The sequence below is a fragment of the Anguilla anguilla genome, chromosome 12 (assembly GCF_013347855.1).
Source record: "Anguilla anguilla isolate fAngAng1 chromosome 12, fAngAng1.pri, whole genome shotgun sequence".
Taxonomy (NCBI): domain Eukaryota; kingdom Metazoa; phylum Chordata; class Actinopteri; order Anguilliformes; family Anguillidae; genus Anguilla; species Anguilla anguilla.
In genome coordinates, this window is record NC_049212.1 from 14,524,796 (window position 1) to 14,545,427 (window position 20,632).

Here is a 20,632-nt window from a genome sequence, read left to right on the forward strand (position 1 = left end):
AATCACCTAAGGGTTCGGCTTTGCAGTCAATAAATCAATCAGGGGGCAACAGATGGAGCTGAGTAAAATGTATTTATAAAAATATGCTTCCCATCTTCACCAATTATCACATTTTCTTACATTTGAGAACACCCCCAATCTCTCACTCACACTAATCGGAAGAAGCCAGCCGCTTCTTCCAAAGGATTTTGAACAGCGCCCATTGTGTCTCCACTGGGAAACCCCGTAGCAGAGGCGAGCCGGAAGCATAACCCAGATCCAAAATGGCAGGAGCTGATGGAGACGATTCTCTCTACCCCATTGCCGTGCTCATTGATGAGCTTCGGAATGAAGACGTTCAGGTGAGCGCCTACATCCGACTCGTTTTCCACGTTTTGGTGTTTCTTTGTTAGTATGTTTAATTTTCGAAAATAACGAACGAAACAATCATCAGGAAATCCATAACCATGACCGCTGAGGCCTATTCAGGAATTGGGCCTGTCTGTCACTAGCACATATTAAAATGGATAATGTACGGTGTTTCGACTGATTGTTGCGAATATGCTGTATTGTAGATATTCTTTTCTAATGTGGCATTGTATTTGTAGATTGCTAGCTAGTCCAGAAGTGTAAACGAATGTTGCGGTGTATTGTTTACACACTACTAGACTAGCCAGTGAGGTGTTAGCCACGAATGGCTAACCGGGTCACTAGGTTAGACGGGTTTTGGCTTTATTGGCTGACCGACTAGCTGGCTAAACGATATGCGTACGTGCAGTCTGTTTACACGTTAACTTGTTAGTAAATGTTAGCCAGAGTAGCTTAATACCGCTGATTCGCTACCAAGTCGACTACCTCGATTGATGCATTTGCTAAGGTTTGCTAGGCAACAGGGTTTGGCTAGCTATGATATTTAGCTAGCTGCTCTGACTGTCAGCGTGTTAGCTTACCTAATGCTCGTTAAGGACATGGTCAAGGAATTCAGCACTATCCCATAGGATGACAACGTACTCAAGATTTTAAGCATATTTGCAATACTTACTAGGAACTAGCTACCCTGAATAAAATGATAACGTGTTTATATAATCGCACATCAAATATTATTCTTGGCTAAACAGCCTAAGCTAGACTTAGCGTAGTAGCTGTTGTTTTGCCCTAACCGTGTTCGTTAAGGATACATTCATTAGCAGTGCGGTCTAAACAAACGCTTAACGCACTGTATTTTAGATACAATGCATTATTTCTCGTCATTATTGCATTCGTAGTATTGTACCATTCTCCTGCATTATCACATCTGCTCTGAACGCGGGACTATCAGAATAAAGCTGACTAAACTCCCCGTTTCTACAACACAGCTGCGCCTGAACAGTATCAAGAAGCTGTCCACCATTGCTCTGGCCCTTGGAGTGGAGAGGACACGAACTGAGCTTCTCCCCTTCCTCACTGGTAAATCTCAACACTCTTCCTTAGTGCTGCACGTTATTTAATCGCTGCTTCCTGTGGCCCAGGTGTTAACAAATAAAAACTATGTATAAAATTTGGGTATACATGTATAAAAGGAAAAAAAAAAAAATCCTATTTCATCCTGCTTCTATTGCGTGTCATAACACATTTATGAATGAAATGCATTTCTTCTTATTATTGTGAATCGGCATATTATGGCAAAAATAATTGAATTGGTGTAAAAGGCCATTTTTGGAATGTGGCGGCATTCCATGCACTAGCGCGACCACCCGGCAGTTGTGTGAATGCTCTCCTCCTTCGCTGCTTGTACAGACACCATCTATGATGAGGACGAGGTGCTCCTCGCTCTGGCTGAGCAACTGGGCAACTTCACCATGCTGGTGGGAGGCCCGGAGTACGTCCACTGTCTCCTGGTAAGAGTCTTTCCTGAAGGGTTTAAATGGTTTAACTTCTTTCAGATAAATTTCATCTTGTGATAGGCTTTTTGTTTTTAAACCTTCTTTTAATGTACCTAGAAGGTTAGGTGATTCTAAATTTTCCCTGCAGTGGTTGATGGTGTGAAAGAGAATCTGGTTGCACTGGAAGTAAAAGGGGGAAAGATGTGGAGAAGGTGCAGGCCTCTGTTTAGCCCAACACAACAGCCTTTTTCTGTAGTTTTGTGTTACGCATGGCTAGCTTAGCTTATTTAACATTTGTTTTTTTTCACATTTGACCAAGTTATGAGTTTTTCAATTGCTGAAATCGATTAAAATACAGCAGGTGGTTGCCGGTAGCTGAGGGAGAAAGGGCGTATGGTTAGATTGAACAGAGACCTCAAGGGGGGTGATCCTCCTGGTGCGCCCTCACCCCCCCCCCCCCCCCCCCCCCCACCCTTGCAGCCCCCCCTGGAGAGCCTGGCCACCGTGGAGGAGACGGTGGTGCGGGACAAGGCCGTGGAGTCCCTGCGCAAGATCTCCCAGGAGCACTCTCCGGTAGACCTGGAGGTGCACTTCGAGCCCCTGGTGAAGAGGCTGGCCAGCGGGGACTGGTTCACCTCCCGCACCTCCGCCTGCGGCCTGTTCAGCGTCTGCTACCCCCGCGTCTCCAGCACCGTCAAGGCCGAGATCCGCCAGTGAGCTCCGCCTCCTTCACGCGCTTCCTTACCGTCTCACCTGAAGTTTTTATACAGCAGGAGTTTACTAATGCGTGCTCTGTGATTGCACCTGCTGCTTAAGCAAAGGGGAAATCTCACTGTCCCACCATTTCTTACTGTTCCTGTAATGTTTTGAGTAATATTAGACAAAATGTGAGAGCTTATGAATTTAATAGGAAGACTACTGTGATATTAAAGATAGAAAAAAGTTAGTCAGTTATTCTATGGTGTCAGTTATTCTGTTCTATTCTCTGGCAGCGAATTATCGGATAGATGCTTTTAGGTATATTTTAAATAATCTATAATTAATAATCTCATCACTTAACATTTTAGGCCAGGGGTGTCCACTCTTAACTGAAAAGGACTGGTGTGGGTGCAGTAATTTGTTTTAGCCCAGCACGTAGCCGTCTGATTCTACTTATCAAGGTCTTGATTGGAGACCTTGATTAGTTGAATCGGGTGTCATAGTGCTGGGCTAAAACAAAACCCTGCACCCACATCAGCCCTTTTCGGATAAGTCTGGACACCCCTGCTGTAGACGCAGCCGGTGCCATAATGTGGTGTAATGGGGTGTGTAATGGGGCTCTCTGATTGGCAGGCATTTCCGAACCCTCTGCTCAGACGACACTCCCATGGTGAGGCGTGCGGCCGCCTCCAAGCTGGGCGAGTTCGCCAAAGTCCTGGAGCTGGACTACGTCAAGAGCGACATCATTTCCCTCTTCACCGCCCTGGCCTCTGACGAGCAGGTACGCACTCTCGCTGTGTCTCTCCGACCGTCTCTCTCTGTCTCTCACTTTCTTTTGCATTGCCAACCACCTCTGTCATGCTGGTTCAGCATTCCAAAAACATGTATTTTTGCAGTGTGCAATGCGCCCAGAGCTTGAGTGATAGTCATCATTAGTGATGTGGGTCAAAGTGCATGCGATTGGTTAGTTTTTGGTGCGGTTGGTGTGTAGTTTGATCTGATTGACAGGACTCGAGCAGTCTGTAATGCACTTCCGTGCTTGATTGATAGTCATCATCAGCGATGTGGGTCAGGGTGCGTGCCATTGGCCAGTTTTTTGTGTACTCAGTGATGTGGCGTGCTCTGATTGGCAGGACTCCGTGCGGCTGCTGGCGGTGGAGGCGTGCGTGAGCATCGCCCAGCTGCTCCCCCAGGAGGATCTGGAGTCCCTGGTGATGCCCACCCTCCGCCAGGCCGCCGAGGACAAGTCCTGGAGGGTGCGCTACATGGTGGCCGACAAGTTCTCCGAGGTGAGGGGTCGCCGCGGCACACGCCGGTGGCTCTCCATGTACTCTACGCATCACTTTCACTTCCTGTCTCAGGCTTTGTGGTTTCACACTCCTGGGTCCAAAACATGATGGTTTTGGATTCGGATATTTTCTACGCTCTCCTGGGCCGGTCTAGTGTATTAGAACCTATGAAATGCTCTCAAAAATTGCCATCCCCTCCTTTTGGTCCTCTTGGTAGGTTCCCTTGTACCAGGCAATATCAATAGAGCAGAGTATTTGAATCAGAAGCAAATATGTATTTTCGCCCAGGCCTGCCGTTTACTGGCATTAACGACATTGTGGCCGTCGGTTAGGGTGGGTTGAGGTTGAGTGATGGCAGGGCAGTTTGAGCTGTTCCAGTTTTTACCAGATGCAAGCCATCAGGCGGCCTGCTTGTGGGTTCTGGTTGATGCGCTAGCCTGTCTGCGGTAAGACCCGCAGTGGCTCAAACCGCTGAACGTTGGGAGTGCTTTTTCCGTCCCTGCAGGTGTTTCTGGTTCCTCCTAAAACATCTGTTGACTTGGGCTCTGGATTGGAAATTGCACTTCCTAACTGAAACTAATCGTTCCTCATTGATAGACTGTGCTGAGTGAATTTTGGTCAAATGCATATCAGTGATGAGCAGTAAGTGATGGTGAAGAAGGGTGTGTCTCTGTCTGTGCGCATGTGTGAGAGAGAGAATGGGATGTCTAACTCTAACCCTTTCTTTCTTGCTGTTCTGCAGCTCCAGAAAGCCGTGGGCCCGGAAATCACCAAGAATGACCTGGTGCCGGCCTTCCAGAACCTTCTGAAGGACTGCGAGGCTGAGGTTCGGGCCGCTGCTGCCAACAAGGTCAAAGGTGAGTTTGGCAACCTGTACCTGTACAGTACCTTTTTAGCAACAGTAGCATTACCAGTATTTTTTTGTAGTTATTTATTTTTGGTTTTTGCAGTATTAAATTATTTGTGGTTGCTTTGTTCTTGTGGTAGTGTGCTAAGTTGTCGTCTTTATGGCTGACGTGAGGATTTTATTGCATTTTGAGGATGGTCAGCAAGGCTGAAATGTAAATGAATGTATTTAATAAACGATTAGCTATTTTTCGAGTGAGTATTGGTCCTGCGTTCTGTCATGCTGTGGCAGCAGAGTTGCACTTGTCACTGAAGAAGGCTGGGATGGGTGGAACAGGGTAGCTGTCACCGTCTGGCCTGTTTGTGCCCGCAGAGTTCTGTGAGAATTTGCCGGAGGACAGCAGAGAGAACATCATCATGACCCACATTCTGCCGTGTGTCAAGGTAGGCTCTCTTTCCTTTCTTCTCCTTTCCCCCTCTCCCCTGTGTCCTCTCTGCCTCTCTCCCCCTCCATCTCCATTTCCTCCCATACCCAGGTTGCTTTCCTCCCCTCCGCTCTGCTGCTCTCTCCTCCCCCTTCTCTTCCCTCTTCTCCCATTCTCTCCTCTTCCCATCTCGTTCTCCTCCGACTCTGTCTCTCTCGTCCCCTCTCTTTCCTTCTCTCCTGCTTTCTCCTCTGCCCTCCTCCTGCTCTCTCCCTCTCTTCCCCTCGTGTCCCCATCTCTTTCCTCCTGTCCTCATCACCCTGATTTCCCTTCCCCTTATAGTGCCATGTTTCTCAGTGAAACACAGGTTTGGTACATTCGAAAAATCAATAACGGTGAGCTGTTATTGTTGCAATGCATTATGGGAGCACAAATAAGCAGCTGCTGTTGTTTAGGAGGCTTTGGTTCAGGGCTGCTCACAGCAGGGGCTTGTGGGATTGATTTTAGCATCAAAACCTGCACACTGGCAGCTCAGTTCTGACAGGATATGAGCACCGAGCAACGAAACTCTGGTTTGCTTGCATCCTCTTGCCAAGGTTTTGGCTTTCTTCCTTCTTTCGCTTCTCTGATTTAATTAGGAAAAAATGCTTTGTTCTTCGAGCTCAGCTACATTTGTTTCCAAAATGTGTCGGAAGGTTTTTGTTTGTTTGCACTTGGACAGCTTGCATCAATAAAATGAAAAATGAATATTTTTATGATGTGTTGCTGTGAAGTTTTGTTTCAGAAGGAGGAAGGCTTTTTAAATGACAAACACCGTTAAAGAGGTGCAGCAGACGCAGTTCTGTGGATTACATAAAGTCGACTGAATGAGAGTGCTCATTGTTCGCTCAAGTGGTAAACAGAGGTGAATACACAATTGAGAGTTATCAGTGGCGCAAGCAGCTGGGTCTGTTGGGCAAGATAGTTTAGTTTAGTATCAGGATGTATGAGACATTTATAATTCAAATTTTATATTCTTATAAAAATGTTTCCCATGTTTACTTCCTAATTTGGGATGGCTAATCATGTTTCGGTGCTCGTTGCTGCATCCTCGGCTGTCGGTCTGGGAGAGCGCGGTCGTGCTTGTGTTCTCTGAAGAGTGCGATGTTGGGTCTGCTGCGTATCCCACTGCGGTCCAAGTCGCGCTGGCACGGACGTGACTGCAGGGGCAGACGCTCACTTTGCGCTTCAGCGTTTGGGGTTGCAGTGGCCGATCGGCCAGTGGGGGGGTTCCTGGTGCGCAAATACATCCTCCCCAAACCCGTGTGAGGCGTCGGTCACAGCCAGCGCCAGCACGGTCCAGGTCTGACACCAGACCGTGGGTTCCATCCCCACTAGGACTACAATAGCAGCCATTTTTTCCCCACTCCGTAGACCGCTAGCTGAGCTGTGCAGTCACTGCATTGGAGGAGCCTCATTCACGGCTAGCGCAGGTAGCGTGCGCGGTCGGCACTGCCGCGGTCGGTTTTGGTGCACGCTGTTAGCTGCGTCGCACAGTGAAGGCCAGTGTGTTATCAGGAAGATCCACACGAGCCTGCTAATCGGTGCCATAAGGACCATTGGCTTTGTGTGTGCTTGGCCTGGTCTGATGCAACACTTTCACTGGCCTTTATTAACCTCTTAAGGCACAAGCCAAATTTTGCCAATCCTTGCCCATTTAGGGGGTACCCTATTTAAAGCTTTATAACTCCAGACGTGAACACCACAGAGACTTGAAAAATGGCTTAAATGAAGCAAGACATTTGTACAATTTACAATACTAACACAGATTAGTTTATATTCATAATTTTGGAAGAAATAAAGTGCCACAAATGCAATTGTTTTGACAAAAAATCCAAAATAAATTTGCACTTTTTAAGTTTGCAATGAAATACTGCGAGATTGAATATATGCAGGAGGTTAAACTATACATGTGCTAGGTCAAAAACGTCTTGACCACAAGTTCATAAAATCTAAGGGTGGATATGTAGAACTACTATAGATGTATGAAGCAAAAACTAAGCAGTGTACCCAGCATCTCCAAATCTATCCAAAATGTCTAAATTATGCATTGCTGTAAATCATAACATATCCATGTATTTCACTACAAATCAACTGTTTTGACTCAAGAAAATCACTGTTGCATAATTTTCAAATGGGAATTACAAGCTTTCAGTCAGTACAGTGGTCTAAAATAGCTAGGTGTCCAGAAACATATCCAAAATCTCTCCAAAATTGAATAAAATGCTTTTTGTCCATTATAAAGCATATAAATGAGCCCCTTATGAGGGTTTAAGATGAAACATTGCTATCAGATTAAAAAAATAATGCAAAAACATTGTCACACAATGCGGTACAGTACCTAAATGTGTAATAATTAACTCGTGTGTATTTCTATACTCTGTACTCTCGTATGTTTTCTTGTATGGGGATGAGACAACATGAAAACAATTTTCACCCGTCCACCACGTTTTGGCAATGTTCCAGCTATGACGTCATCACTGTTGCATGCTTCACAAAAACTATTACGCTTCCGTCTAACGCTTACATTACAGTGTAAAATATTTACATTATATAACACCACTAACCTATTTAAAGATACTCAATTTCAAAAATAACGTATATAACCGAAATATTTTGAACGGTAATACTTACATAGCAATGATGAAATCTCCTCTATGTTCAGTAGATAGAGACAGAGGCGGTATCAATGATATTGTTCTATTCGCTTCTGTTTTGCTCCAGAAAACGATGTCAGCTAGGTCTATCAGCAAACATATGGTTTAGCTATGTTCAGAAGTCCTCAATAATAATAGTATTTTCCAAGAAATTACGAAATATCCTTGAACACGTTTCGTTAGGTGCATCGTATTTGTCTGCTAACAGAGTGATTGCGTAAGTGAATGCTATGCTAAGAATATTTTCTGTTACGCTGACCTATAAAACGCTATTCCAAAAGCAGAATTAGACATGTTATACATCGTTAGAAAGCTTATACTCTCGCCTACCGAATAAATGAATTGTAAATCAAGTCAGACTGTACTAAAAAGGACGACGACGCCGTAAACAACAGGTGTGGTGTTACGCACAGCTATTTTGGAAGATACCCAGGCGTCACAGATGCGCCTATATTTCCCAAACGGATTGTCCAAGACAATATATGACCACGCAGTCTAAAAAGGGACATCTCTACACGTAAAACCAACAGTAAGGTTTTATATTTATTCAATATTTAGTCCCAGATATTGACTGTAGAATGACATGGTATCATTTTTAAAAACTTTTTCTCGTTTATTTCGTTATTTAGTGAGCAGCGTTTTCACTGCTGTATAGGCATATCTTAGGGCTATTGTCGGGTTTATCTTGCTGCTATGACGGAATACGATTTTTTAGTGGTGAAAGAATATTTTTATTAATGCCAGGATAGACAATATTGTCCATTATGTCAAGGGTGGGGGGTGTTTTTTAGATGAGACTGCAGGGAGGGGGTGCGTGTTAAATGAACGACCGGAGCGACAATGGTGGGGCTGCGAAACTCCGTTTTCGGCATAGTTGTCATGTATCGTCTACTAATGAAACTGAAACAACGCGTTTCTGTTTTCATCTCACACGTTGGTTGCAGTAGCACCGAATGTTTGACTTTAGTAATCTATGCACGCGGGCGTGCCCACCACTAGGGGCAATGCGCTAAGAGGTTAAATACACCATTACGCCTTCTGTAAACCGCAACACGAAGCACGAACTCCGGCTACTCCTGTGACATGCGAGCTGCGTGCTTTTCAGAGAACAGCACAAGGACACTTCCTCCATTTCGCTTTGCGGTTTCTTCTGCTGAATGGGGCCCTTATGAAGTGCGGCCTGTACCGCGAAGGAGGAACGCGGGTCACTGTCGGCGAGCTCCAGTGACGGCGGGTTAGTTACCGCCACAGTGAAGAGTGCGGTCAGTGACGGCGGGTTAGTTACCGCCACAGTGAAGAGTGCGGTCAGTGACGGCGGGTTAGTTACCGCCACAGTAAAGAGTGCGGTCAGTGGCAGAGGGCATTCGGCTCTCTTCTCGTCCCCGTTGGTTGGAGTCATTTCAGATTTGAACCGATTTTGAACCCGGGGTGAATTTTCTAGGCTTTCAGACAGCAGGGGGCGCTGGTGAGTTTTTTTATTATTTATCCTGGCTCAGAAAATACATCTACCCTGGTCCACACACCATTCAAAAGATTATCTCTTTAAATAAATAAGGCCATTCTGGGCCTGAAATATGTGACCATTTCTTGCTCCTAACAGTGTTCACACTTGTGCAGGAATGCAGTGGTTTTGCACGATTTGATGACACGTACACCTCAGCTGATTGGATTTACCATGTGGATATGGTGATGCAATTCTACCAGTGCAGTATCTGATTTCAGATTGTTCATTTGGGTTGTGTTTGCTTTCCAGTAATTCCATGGCGCGTTGCGCATGAAGGATATCGTTGATTCGGTTTGGTTAGCCATAGACTGGCATAGATGGCACTGCGGCAGATGCCATATCGAAGAGGCTGCCGCGATTTCGATGTCCTAGGCAAGGAACCGCCTCGCCTCACTGATGATTTTACCGGGCGGCACTCGATTCCATGGCGAATACCGCCGGGGGGGGGGGCGGAGTCACTGATGCGCCAGTTGTCTGGGAAGCTCATTGAGACTCTGGAAAAGAGTTTACAGTAAATCTAGCACAAAAGAAGCGCTCGCGTTTGACATCTTTGCTACCTTTGCGGGGGCATCAGTCTCAGGCATTGAGCCGTGTTACGGTACAGTGGTGGACGAGGGGCTGAAATCCGTGGTTGGAGCCGCAGTGCTGGTCTCGTCTCTCTGTGAGCGCGGGAAGCGTGTAGCACGACGCGTGGCGGTCGCAGATGCTTTTCTCCAGGCCCGAGTCGGTGACACGTAGCATCCCAGCTAACGCGAAACGTTCTCGCCGTGTTGCTGCCGTGCAGTGGCAGCGCTGCAGCATTGAGAAGGCAGTCCGGTGACACTGCGAGAACATGTTGTGCTAGCTGCGGTGTTCCCTCAGTTTCACACCCCCGTGTGGGTCATTAGCCTCGGTCAGGACAGTAGCCCGCGCGCCCAGTGCATCGGGTTCAGCTTACGGTGCATATGACTGCGGTTTTTCCCAAGAGGCTCATGTTACTGAGCTTGAGGCAGGGAAGCACCCCTGGGCTCACCCCTGGGCTCACCCCTGGGCTCGCCCGCAGGCACGGAAAGGGACTCGTTCTACAACCCTGAGGCCGTCACAGTGGGACCGGTCTCTGCTCGTGAGCTCACCAGGCGGGTGTTTCACAAAGCAGGATTACTGAGTGAGCTGGATAACTGCACTCTGTCTAACCCAGAACAGCTCTTTTGTTTCAGTCCGTGTTCCGTAGTTGCTACCGTTCCGGGTTTTACTAGGCGCAGTTATCCAGCTCTGTATTCCTGCTTTTGTGGAATAGGGCCCGGTTCAGTTGAAAGGCATTTAATGCCAGGGCTTCATAGTTGAACCACACGCAGGGCCTGCATCTCCCCCTGACAGCCGTGCTGTGTGCAGGTAGCACTCCGGGCCCAGCACAGCTTAATGTGACCTGGACTGCTCATATTTCTGGAACGTTCACCTGAAGGCCACTCCTGCTTCATAGGGCTCGAGTGGATCCCTGCTAAGGCTGCAGGTCTGAGATGTTGCTCTTGCGTCTCTTGTGTGTGTAAGACACAGGTAGGAGCGTAAGATTTATGAGCACGGGGGTGTGATTTTGTTTTGGAAACACTGTGGAATGTGTTGGTTGGAGAAGTATGCGCAAACCTGGTTAATGATCTGTGTGTCCGCAAACAGAGGCAAACTGACGGACTCTCGTAATGTCCTGGTGGAAGGCTCTCTGTTGCCTGTTACTCTGTTCTTTTCTTCCCACTCAGACATCTGTAGGACAGAAGAATGACTTTTCTGTTCAGGACACTGAGCCGATGCACTGTAATTAGCCTTTTTACCTCCAGGTTTAGTTTTTTATTATTAATAAATAAAGCAGCGCGTGATTGGAGCAGCCATTGTGACTTGTCGCTGTGCCGAACTACGGCGTGGAAATTCCCTGCAGGCAAATCACCAGGCCAGCCCACACACATTAGAGGTCCTAAGGTTCTAGGAAGTCTTTGTTTTTGTGAATGAAAGTCATTTTGTTTTCCAGACGCCATTAGCGTTTCCGCAATTAGTGTATCGGTTAGCGGAGTGCGAAGCGGCTGAACCTCCCATTGATTCTTACAGCGTTTGGGCAGTAATGCGATGTGCAGCTTCTGCACAGTGGGAGCAGAAATGACTCTTGGTTCCTGGCCAGTTGGCTGATGTATCCGATTGCCGTCGTGTTAATCTCTCAGAAGCATGCAGTCGTTTGAGTGATTGCTCCGTTGGGTAATATCTCCAGATGTAATTTCCATTCAGATCTGCAATCCTTTTTTCTTTTTTTAATACAGCTTTTGCTTAATGTTAAATTTTGACCCAATTAAAAAACGAAGACAAAAACACCCCTACTCCATATCAATGGTGTATAACCCCCTTCTCTAATGGAAATTGAAGCTCAGTTTTTCACCCGTTTGTGGTTAATGTTGGTGTGCGTGTGTGGGTTTGTGTTAAGTTGTTATGGCTCATGGCCTGCGGTCTGACCCTCACAGGAGCTGGTGTCTGACACTAACCAGCACGTGAAGTCGGCCCTGGCCTCGGTCATCATGGGGCTGTCCACCATCCTGGGGAAGGACAACACCGTGGAGCACCTGCTGCCGCTCTTCCTGGCCCAGCTCAAGGACGAGGTGAGCCCCGGCTCCGCCCACCGCTGACTATGACCTCACACACGGGCGTGCAAACCTACGCCCTGCACGCACGTTTGCACAAACCTACGCACACTCGCTCGCGCAAACCTACGCCCAGCACGCACGTTTGCACAAACCTACGCCTTGCACGCACGTTTGCACAAACCTACGCCTTGCACGCACGTTTACACAAACCTACGCCTTGCACGCACGTTTGCACAAACCTACGCCTTGCACGCACTTTTGCACAAACCTACGCCTTGCTCGCTCGCGCAAACCTACGCCCAGCACGCACGTTTGCACAAACCTACGCCTTGCACGCACGTTTGCACAAACCTACGCCTTGCACGCACGTTTACACAAAACCTACGCCTTGCACACACGTTTGCACAAACCTACGCCTTGCACGCACTTTTGCACAAACCTACGCACACTCGCTCGCACAAACCTACGCCCTGCACAGTTGCTCAGACAAACCTACGCCCTGCACGCATACTCATACAAATCTATTCCCGACATGCGTGCTCACACAAACCTACGCCCTGTCCGCACACGTGCACAAACCCTACAACCCTGTATGCAGGCTCGCACACGCCTACGCCCCGCACACACGCTCATACAAATCTACGCCTGGCATGCAGACACGCTGTACTTCTTAAGTCCGGCACTGGGTAGTGAGGGCCGGGTGTAAGTCTGCTCTCCTGTGGGGGAGGACAGCTGCCAGAGAAGAAGGCTCTCTCTCTCTCTCTCTCTCTCTCTCTCTCTCTCTCTCTCTCTCTCTCTCTCTCTCTCTCTGGGCTCCTGCGTCATTCGGCCTCCCCCCACTGTAACATCTGTCATGTGGGATGTCAAACAGCAGCCCAGAAAAAGGCCTGAATCCGCTCCTATCGTGTCCTCACCACTCCGTCCCCGCTGCTCCGTCCCCGCTGCTGCGTCCCCGCTGCTCCGTCCCCGCCGCTCCGTCCCCGCCGCTCCGTCCCCGCCGCTCCGTCCCCGCTGCTCCGTCCTCACCGCTCCGTCCCCGCTGCTCCGTCCCCGCCGCTCCGTCCCCGCCGCTCCTTCCCCGCTGCTCCGTCCCCGCTGCATCCCTGGCCGTCAAATCCGTCACCAAAACAGGACTGGCGGAAGCGGGGGGGGGCCTTGAATCTGGAATGATGAAATTAGATAAAGGCCAGCCCCAACTGTCTGTGCTCCTGCTTCTGTTTCGCTTCACAGCAGTCATGTTTGGACACCTCCGCTTCAGCGCTGAAAATGTTTCATTTCAGCATATTTTCTTGTTAAAGAAGCCGGTTTGTTTTTAGAGCCCCTGCAGTGGAGGCTTAGAAGCTCTCAGACGCCAGTGAAAATAAAACAAGCTGGCCTGTTTGCCGAACATGTCGCACTGTCGCACCTGATGGGTGTGGAGCCTGTATAGCAGGCTGTTATCAGGTTTTTATTCATCGATCCTTGTCTTTTTAGGTCAGCCGGTACTGTAGAGGGCGCTCTGATTTCTAACACTGACTCTCCCTGTCGTCCCTCGTAGTGCCCCGAGGTGCGGCTGAACATCATCTCGAACCTGGACTGCGTCAACGAGGTCATCGGCATCCGCCAGCTGTCGCAGTCGCTGCTGCCCGCCATCGTGGAGCTGGCCGAGGACGCCAAGTGGAGGGTGCGGCTGGCCATCATCGAGTACATGCCCCTGCTGGCAGGGCAGCTGGTGAGAGCCCCGCCCCCAAACCGATATTAAACTTATGCCCCGCCCCCAAACCGGCCCTCACTGACGGCCATGAGAGAAGCCCGTAAAGAGGTTTCATGCGGCAGTCTTGCAGTACCTTAAGATGCTAGCCGTTCTCGCTAACGATGGCTATCCTCAGCCATTTCCAGCATTCCGATGGTGCGGTGACGGTGACTCATGAGAACGGCCTCTGTAGCGTGCATGCGTGTGTGCGTGTGTGCGCCTGTAGAGGGCGCTGTGGGCCTGAAGCTCGGGGAGCGTCCGTGCGGAGCGTGCCTAACCCTCGATCCCCTCTCTCTCCCCGTCTCCAGGGCGTGGAATTCTTCGACGAGAAGCTCAACTCCCTGTGCATGGCCTGGCTGGTGGACCACGGTACGCTCCTGCGACGCGCCCTCCCGCCTCCTCCTCCCCAGCTGGGGGGAGAGAGCGCCCGCTGACCTTTTAAGGGCTGGAACGAGCGCGCGGACCGGGCCCGGAGGAAATATAGCCCAGCGGGGGACGGGGACGGGGGCGCGCGCGCTCACATCGGACCTCTTCAGACGGCCGCTTTTTACATCCCTTCTGCTCTTTCCTAGCATTCCTCCGGCGAGGACTAGCGGGATAGGGCAGCGGAGCAGAGGCCGCACGCTTTCCGTTCCTCTGATGCTTTAGGCCTAGCACGTTAGCGCTGAGGCTAGCGGCTGGCTAATGCTAGCCTGGTGCAGGAGCGAGAGGAGGGACTCTACTGCAGCTCGTACTCCCGCTGTGCGCTTCCCGAGGCTGCGCTTATGAGCGAGTGAACGTTATAGCATTCATTCGCCCTTATGAACCGCGGCGGTTTTTAATGGCGCACTGATGCTTCCGTTCCAGTGCGGCGGCGGCAGGTCTGCTCGCACCGTAGAGCACCGTTCCGACTGAAGATGATATTAAACTGGATTTTTCAGAAGGAATAATTGGGTAATATACTTGGATACGACCTCCAGGGCATAACGCTGCTGCTCAGGCTGAATTGTAGTTTATTTAAATGACTTATACCTGCCATTGTGAAGCTGGCAGGTTGTCAGGCACTTCTCTGCATATCTAAAAGAGCCATCTGGGCCAGTCGAGAGCGCACTCTAACTGAAGTGATATTTAAAAAGAGCAAGCACTATCCTTAAGTGACTTCTTGTCAAACCACTAGGTCATAAAGGACAAAACCTAATTGGGTATTTAAAGTTAGGAGAAAATAGCAAAACAAGTTCTCCTTTTCAAGTGCCTGCATTGCTGCTTTTGCAAACCAGATTGTAAAAATAAAACCCTCCCAGAATATCTGTTTAACTGTTAAGTCTTAAATGCAGTGCAGTTATCTCTACATATTTCTGAGTATATTGTCCATGCTGGCCTTTTGTTTTCGCTCTGAAAATATCTTGTTTTTCTATAAATTGTGATTTCTCCTGCCTTGTAGCCAGATTACGTTTGGCTTCATCTCCTTTTGGATGGCCAGAAATGTAGCTCAAGTGAAAAGTTTCACTTTACATTAGCACAAGCAAATATCTTTGCTAAGACACCAAACAATCGCACAAGATGTTGGCAATTTAGAATACAATGAAATGTTTTTTTTGAGCAGTGAAAAGTGGAAGTTTTGTTCATGTTAAATGGGATATTTATTTTTGATGGGCTTGCAGCTGAATAGAGGAAAGGAGAGGAAGAGGAGGGGGCGGGCGGTGGTGCATCTGGTCTGCTAGAGGGAGACGTGCAGACGGGGATGTGGATGGCCTTGGGGGCGGGGAAGAGGTTCCCCAGGGAACCTCCCACTCAGGCGTCACCCCGTGAAGCCCCGCCTCCCCGGGCCCTGGGAGACGTGCAGCTCTGCAGCTCCCTGCCTCGCTGTAGTGTACACACAGCCAGTGCTCCTGCACAGGCCCTCATAAACGCTCTCCCCAGCCTGCACAGGCCCTCATAAACGCTCTCCTCAGTCTGAACCACAGTGGGGGAAAAAAACACTATCTGTGAAAGGCTGGCTTTTCCTGTGTTAAATATGCACTGATTATCTCAGATTCAGCATGTGTAGAGTGAAGAGAAGGGTAAGGTGAGAAACAGCATCGCTGAACATCACCTTTAGAGACGGGGAAGCCGCCAGCCACTGGCTGCCAATGACACAGGAAAGGACAGGAATGAAAGACCAGCGTCTGTGGATCCGGCACAATCGGGGAGAGAAAAAAGCTGTACTTCTGTATGCAGAACTGCTTCTGCGTGCCTGACCTGCTAGGCAGTACCTCTCCCTTGCCCTCTTTATCACTTTCTCTCTCTCTTTCTCTCTCCTCAGATAATGAGTGTAGGTCTGGCTCACTGCAGCAGCAGGTGTCGGTGTTTAAATGGTGTGTTGGGGCCCGCGGTGAGAGTCGGCTCAGGGATGGGTTTTATCTGCAGCCCAGCACGCACCCACCCACCGGGCCCTCCTTACCGTAAAGGGGCGGGTTTAAGGTCACCAGCGGGTTAGGAATGCGCTGGACGCCGGCCACAGGCCTCGGCCAGCCAGCCCCTGGGCACTACCGGTCGCGGTGGGGGGGGGGGGGGGGGGGGGGGCGGCGTGGAGCACTGAGCGTCTGCTGGGAGATGGTGCTGGTCTCAGATGAGAGGGCTCGTTTGGGCTCTGGCTGTGCTCTTGGCTGCCCCTGTGGTCTCCTGACTCGGTCTCAGGAGGAGCAGACTCTCCAAGCCCTGCAGTGCCCCTGTCCCCTCTGGGAGGAGGCGGGCACGGTGTGGGCACTAGTGTACACACACACATGCGTATGGTATTCAGTAAAATTGAACATGATTGTAGCATTAGCGTTGCAGTTGGCACGTGTAGCGTCGTTGCTGTGCGCGGAATGGGGTTGAGAGTTGGAACGGTCAGTCCGTGATCTGGAAAGGGTCTCAGGTGATCTTACTGCTCCGGGAATAGTGGAAGGTCCTCTTTCAGAGCAGACTTCACGTCATCCAAGTTTGATTTCATTGATTAATTCCTTCATCCAATGGGTATTTTAACTGTTTTTGACATCAGTAAGTGTAGCCAAGTGCTTGATGTAGTGTCCATAGCTGCTGCCGTGTTGCTGATTGGCTGAGCTGGCCGGATTGGGGTTGCCAAGCTCACGAATAAGCAGTGGCCTGCTTTCGGTTCTCAGTGTACGCCATCCGAGAGGCTGCCACCTGCAACCTGATGAAGCTGGTGGAGAAGTTTGGCGCGGACTGGGCCCAGAACACCATCGTCCCCAAAGTGCTGGGCATGTCCAACGACCCCAACTACCTGCACAGAATGACCACTCTGTTCTGCATCAACGTGAGTGTGCCTCCCCCCCCCCCCCCCCCCCATCCTTGTCACCCCCTGAAAATCCCACACCTGCTTATTCTCATAGGTGCTACAAAGTCTCAAGTGCATGCTTTTGAGTGTAGGAAGTGTTAGGCAGTGAAAGTGCTTAAATTTGGCACAGAGTTCTAGGTTTTCTGGTTTGTGCACTTTATGACTTTTTCTGTGGTAGTATTATGCAGCCACAGTACAACAAGTAATGGTGTACTTGATAAACTGTTTGGCTGATTTTTTATTATATTTTTTTTCTCTCAAAATGTTAAGTGAAGGTCATGAAATAACATTCTTAAAACAAAGCAATTCTTGGGATTTTTTCTAATTCTCTCAATGATTTCGTGCCAAGAATGCTGGCTCTCTCTTTTGATTTGTGGCTCTTGTTTTAAAGGGGTGTGGCCTGTTGCTAGGATTCTCCTCCCTCTTGTTTACTTTGCGTCAGCTGATGACCTGGTTGGCTATAACTACATTATATAATTAAAATGGCATCCCTGGCCAGAATTGTATTATGTCCGTTGTAAATGGCATTATAAATGTAATTTGGCTTCGTTACGAGTGCTTCAAAATATCAGACATCCAAAAAAAATGAGAAACCGGGAAAATAATGAAAGGGCAAAAGAAGATGGAATACAATATTATCCAGTTAAAAAAACGCAGAAGGATTCCTTTAAATGTCCCCGACAGGTTCTTCTGCTTTGCATTAGAAATTCTGTTGGAAAAGTCGTGTCCATTTTGCATATTTGGATGGTTGAAACTTGATAGCTTTGCTGTGTACTGTGTGTGGTGTGACTTTTTAACGTGTGTGTGTGTGTGTGTGTGTGTTACAGTCTCTGTCGGAGGCCTGTGGGCAGGACATCACCACTAAGCAGATGCTCCCCGTGGTGCTGAAGATGTCCAGTGACCCCGTGGCCAACGTTCGCTTTAACGTGGCCAAGTCCCTGCAGAAAATCGGCCCGGTCCTGGACAGCAGGTACGTGCTCTGATTCTCTGCACCCCACCTGCACAGAGAAAGGCCGCGTGTGGCCATTTCACTCTCCAGAATGTTTGGGTGGTGTCATGTGCAGTCATTGTAATCACGGTCCTGTTAAAAAATACGTAATGTGTGTTTTGTTTTCCCTTCTCACTTAGTAGTAATAATTAAAATAATTTAAAAAGCTCGGCAGATGTATTTAACCGATATTTGTCCAGGGTTGGCCTGAAATGAACTTTTTCTCCACCAGTCACTGTGGCAGGTAGTTTATTAGATTTATTCTGGTATGAAAACCATGCAGTAAACACTACAATTATAAAGACTCTTGGAATTCATTTTTTTGATTACAAGGGATGATGACACAGACTTGAACTTCAACGAAACAGTTACTCCCTTTTATTTGTACACGTCGTCTTTTGTTGTACGACATTTGCGTGGTTTGTCGATCATAATATTTACGAAGCCGTTGGTAGCAGTGCGAGATTCACAGAGAGAGCGCTTCATTTGAAGGAGGAGTTGAATACGAGATGTTACGCTCAAGCTAGCTTGCTCCTCAGGAGTAAATGAAAACAGAAACCGCTCCTCGGGTTTTTAATATTACTTACTAGCCCGTTTGGCGAAAAATCGTTTTGATCAGAACGCCAAAAAATTTTTTGTACCTTATCTAATCCCACTGTTTCTTCCTGCTTATTTTATGTGTCATAATAAAATTATGAATGATATACATTTATTGTGTTATTATTATGAATTGGTATATTTATGGCCAAAAGTTATTTTTATTAGGACGCTAGTGAATTAGATTAAAATGCAGATTTTGAAATGTATCGGTTCAAAGGTCAAAGATCAGATCCAGTTGATAGTGTGCAAAAATGTAGCCATATCACTGTCAGCAACTCTTGTAAGAAATAAATATGCAGGGGTTTGAGACTGTGGTTTTGGTCAGTATGCTGCTGGAGGGTCCAGCAAGGCAGCAGTGCAGTTTGTCCTGAAGAGTGCACTTAAGTTCTGCCTCTCATTCTGAAGTTCATACTTAAGAGTGAACTGCATCAGCTAATCTCCAGCTTATTATGCATACATGAGCCCTGCAAGCGTGGTTATGCCTGTTTGGGCCAGGCTCCAGACTGCCTCTCACAGAAGCCCTCTGTCCCACAGTGCCCTGCAGACTGAGGTCAAGCCCGTCTTGGAGAAGCTGGCCACGGATCAGGACATGGACGTCAAGTACTTCGCCCAGGAGGCCATAAGCGGTAAGCGTGTACCCATCGCCTTTACCCTCGCCGCTGCTCTGAGCAGAGGGGTGATTTCATTTACCTGATTTTCATTTGCCTAATTTTTTATCCTTTCTTCTTCCCCCCGACAGTTCTAGCCCTGGCCTAACGGGTGTGGTTCTGTGTCCCGTTGAGCGTAGAAGACGTCGCACTCCTTATTTATTGATGTCCGTGAACACTGGCTACGTATGGAAGTTATTCTGTTAATGACCCCGCGGCCTGTGCCCTCAGTGCGTGTGAATGTCCCGGGGGAGAGCGGAGCTCCTCCTCTGTTTGCCGCTCTTGCTGTTCCTTTCTGCACTCTACGCTCAGACGAGCCCAGATCAGCCGGGTCTGAGCGGCGCGTTTAGGCCGTCCCACCGTCGGTCCCCGAGCGAATCAGGGTTCTCTCCTCGTCCTGGAGCCGCCTTGGCCTGTTTCTGTACGCCGTTCTCCTCGCCTCACTCATTTCAACTGTAATCTCTGAAGTCGGCACGTCTGCTGTTCTACGACAGTCCCAATATCTGGGGACGTCACCACGGTAAACGTTGTGAACTGTCAGTCTGCCTGTAAACTAAAAACGCTATCTGTACGTGGCCTGTCCAAAGGGGAACTTCTCTTTCTTTTGTAGAGCTATATATGGCCGTAAATACAAAGCTTTTCTCTTCTGTGCTTTTTTCTGATATTCTGCTGGCGCTGTATCTTTCTGTTTTCGTTTTCACGTTGTGACGGTTCCATCGGTCCGTGTCGCGTACACGCCTGGAGTTTTAAACGCGGGACCATCACGGTTTGTCGTCTTTTGTTTCTGGGATAATTTCCTGTGAGTTTGTTCCAGATACCACTGTTAGGATTTTAGGAATTAGATTTTTTTTTTGTCAGCTAGATTGGTTTTCTCCTCTTGTATGACTACAGTAGTTTTTGGCACTGGGAGCCTAATTTTTGTCCAAGTATTCATGGTAGTGGGTTCTTGTAAGATGATTGTGCCTGTCACTGCTTTGTAAAGCTATAGGTGAAATGTTAACCTCCCCTCATTTTTAGTTTGTTACTTTTGTTGATGGTTAAATTGTAAATGATTAGTGTTAAGCTTTCTTTGTTGGAACTGACGGGCATCATTTGGCCCCTGTGTAAGGCGTTTGCATGAGCTAACTTGTAAATGGCAAACTAGCATTCTCTCCAGCCAAGGAGAGGTTGGAATGGGGCGTGTTACTGGGCGACCCTTTGAGGCCCTGTGATGTTTCTCAGGCCTAGAATTACTGGGGGGATTTAATGTATATTTGACAGACTGAGCTTGCTTCCCTTGTGAACAAACTCCCTTCACTTCCCCTGTGCTTCTGGTCCACACTTGATCCTCATCGTCCTGTGTCAGTAAGAATGTGCTTTGGTTTTATATGAAATTAACCCCTTCTAAGACGGAGCGCACCATTCTATCTGCTGGGGTTACAATTAAATAAAAGTATTGAAACAAAAGTCATTTTTTGTGTGTGTGTGTGTGTG

The 20,632-nt window shown here is 48.4% G+C and overlaps 1 protein-coding gene across 1 annotated transcript; it reads left to right on the forward strand.

The window, feature by feature from the left end:
* Nucleotides 1-223: 223 nt before the first annotated feature.
* LOC118209838 (serine/threonine-protein phosphatase 2A 65 kDa regulatory subunit A beta isoform-like) lies at nucleotides 224-20,609 on the forward strand. The gene is made up of 15 exons (XM_035385530.1): nucleotides 224-341; nucleotides 1,335-1,425; nucleotides 1,756-1,856; nucleotides 2,322-2,554; nucleotides 3,174-3,321; nucleotides 3,674-3,829; nucleotides 4,572-4,686; nucleotides 5,049-5,119; nucleotides 11,778-11,912; nucleotides 13,435-13,608; nucleotides 13,938-13,998; nucleotides 16,749-16,903; nucleotides 17,752-17,894; nucleotides 19,047-19,138; nucleotides 19,252-20,609. The coding sequence occupies exons 1-15, from the start codon at nucleotides 264-266 to the stop codon at nucleotides 19,266-19,268; spliced, it is 1,770 nt and encodes a 589-aa protein (XP_035241421.1). The 5' UTR covers nucleotides 224-263; the 3' UTR covers nucleotides 19,269-20,609.
* Nucleotides 20,610-20,632: the final 23 nt, after the last annotated feature.

Coding starts and splice junctions, on each gene's coding strand:
- LOC118209838 (XM_035385530.1), top strand. CDS start 264: ATGGCAGGAGCTGATGGAGACGATTCTCTCTACCCCATTGCCGTGCTC. Junction 13,999..16,748: donor GGCCTGGCTGGTGGACCACG/GTACGCTCCTGC, acceptor TTCGGTTCTCAG/TGTACGCCATCCGAGAGGCT. Junction 16,904..17,751: donor CCACTCTGTTCTGCATCAAC/GTGAGTGTGCCT, acceptor TGTGTGTTACAG/TCTCTGTCGGAGGCCTGTGG.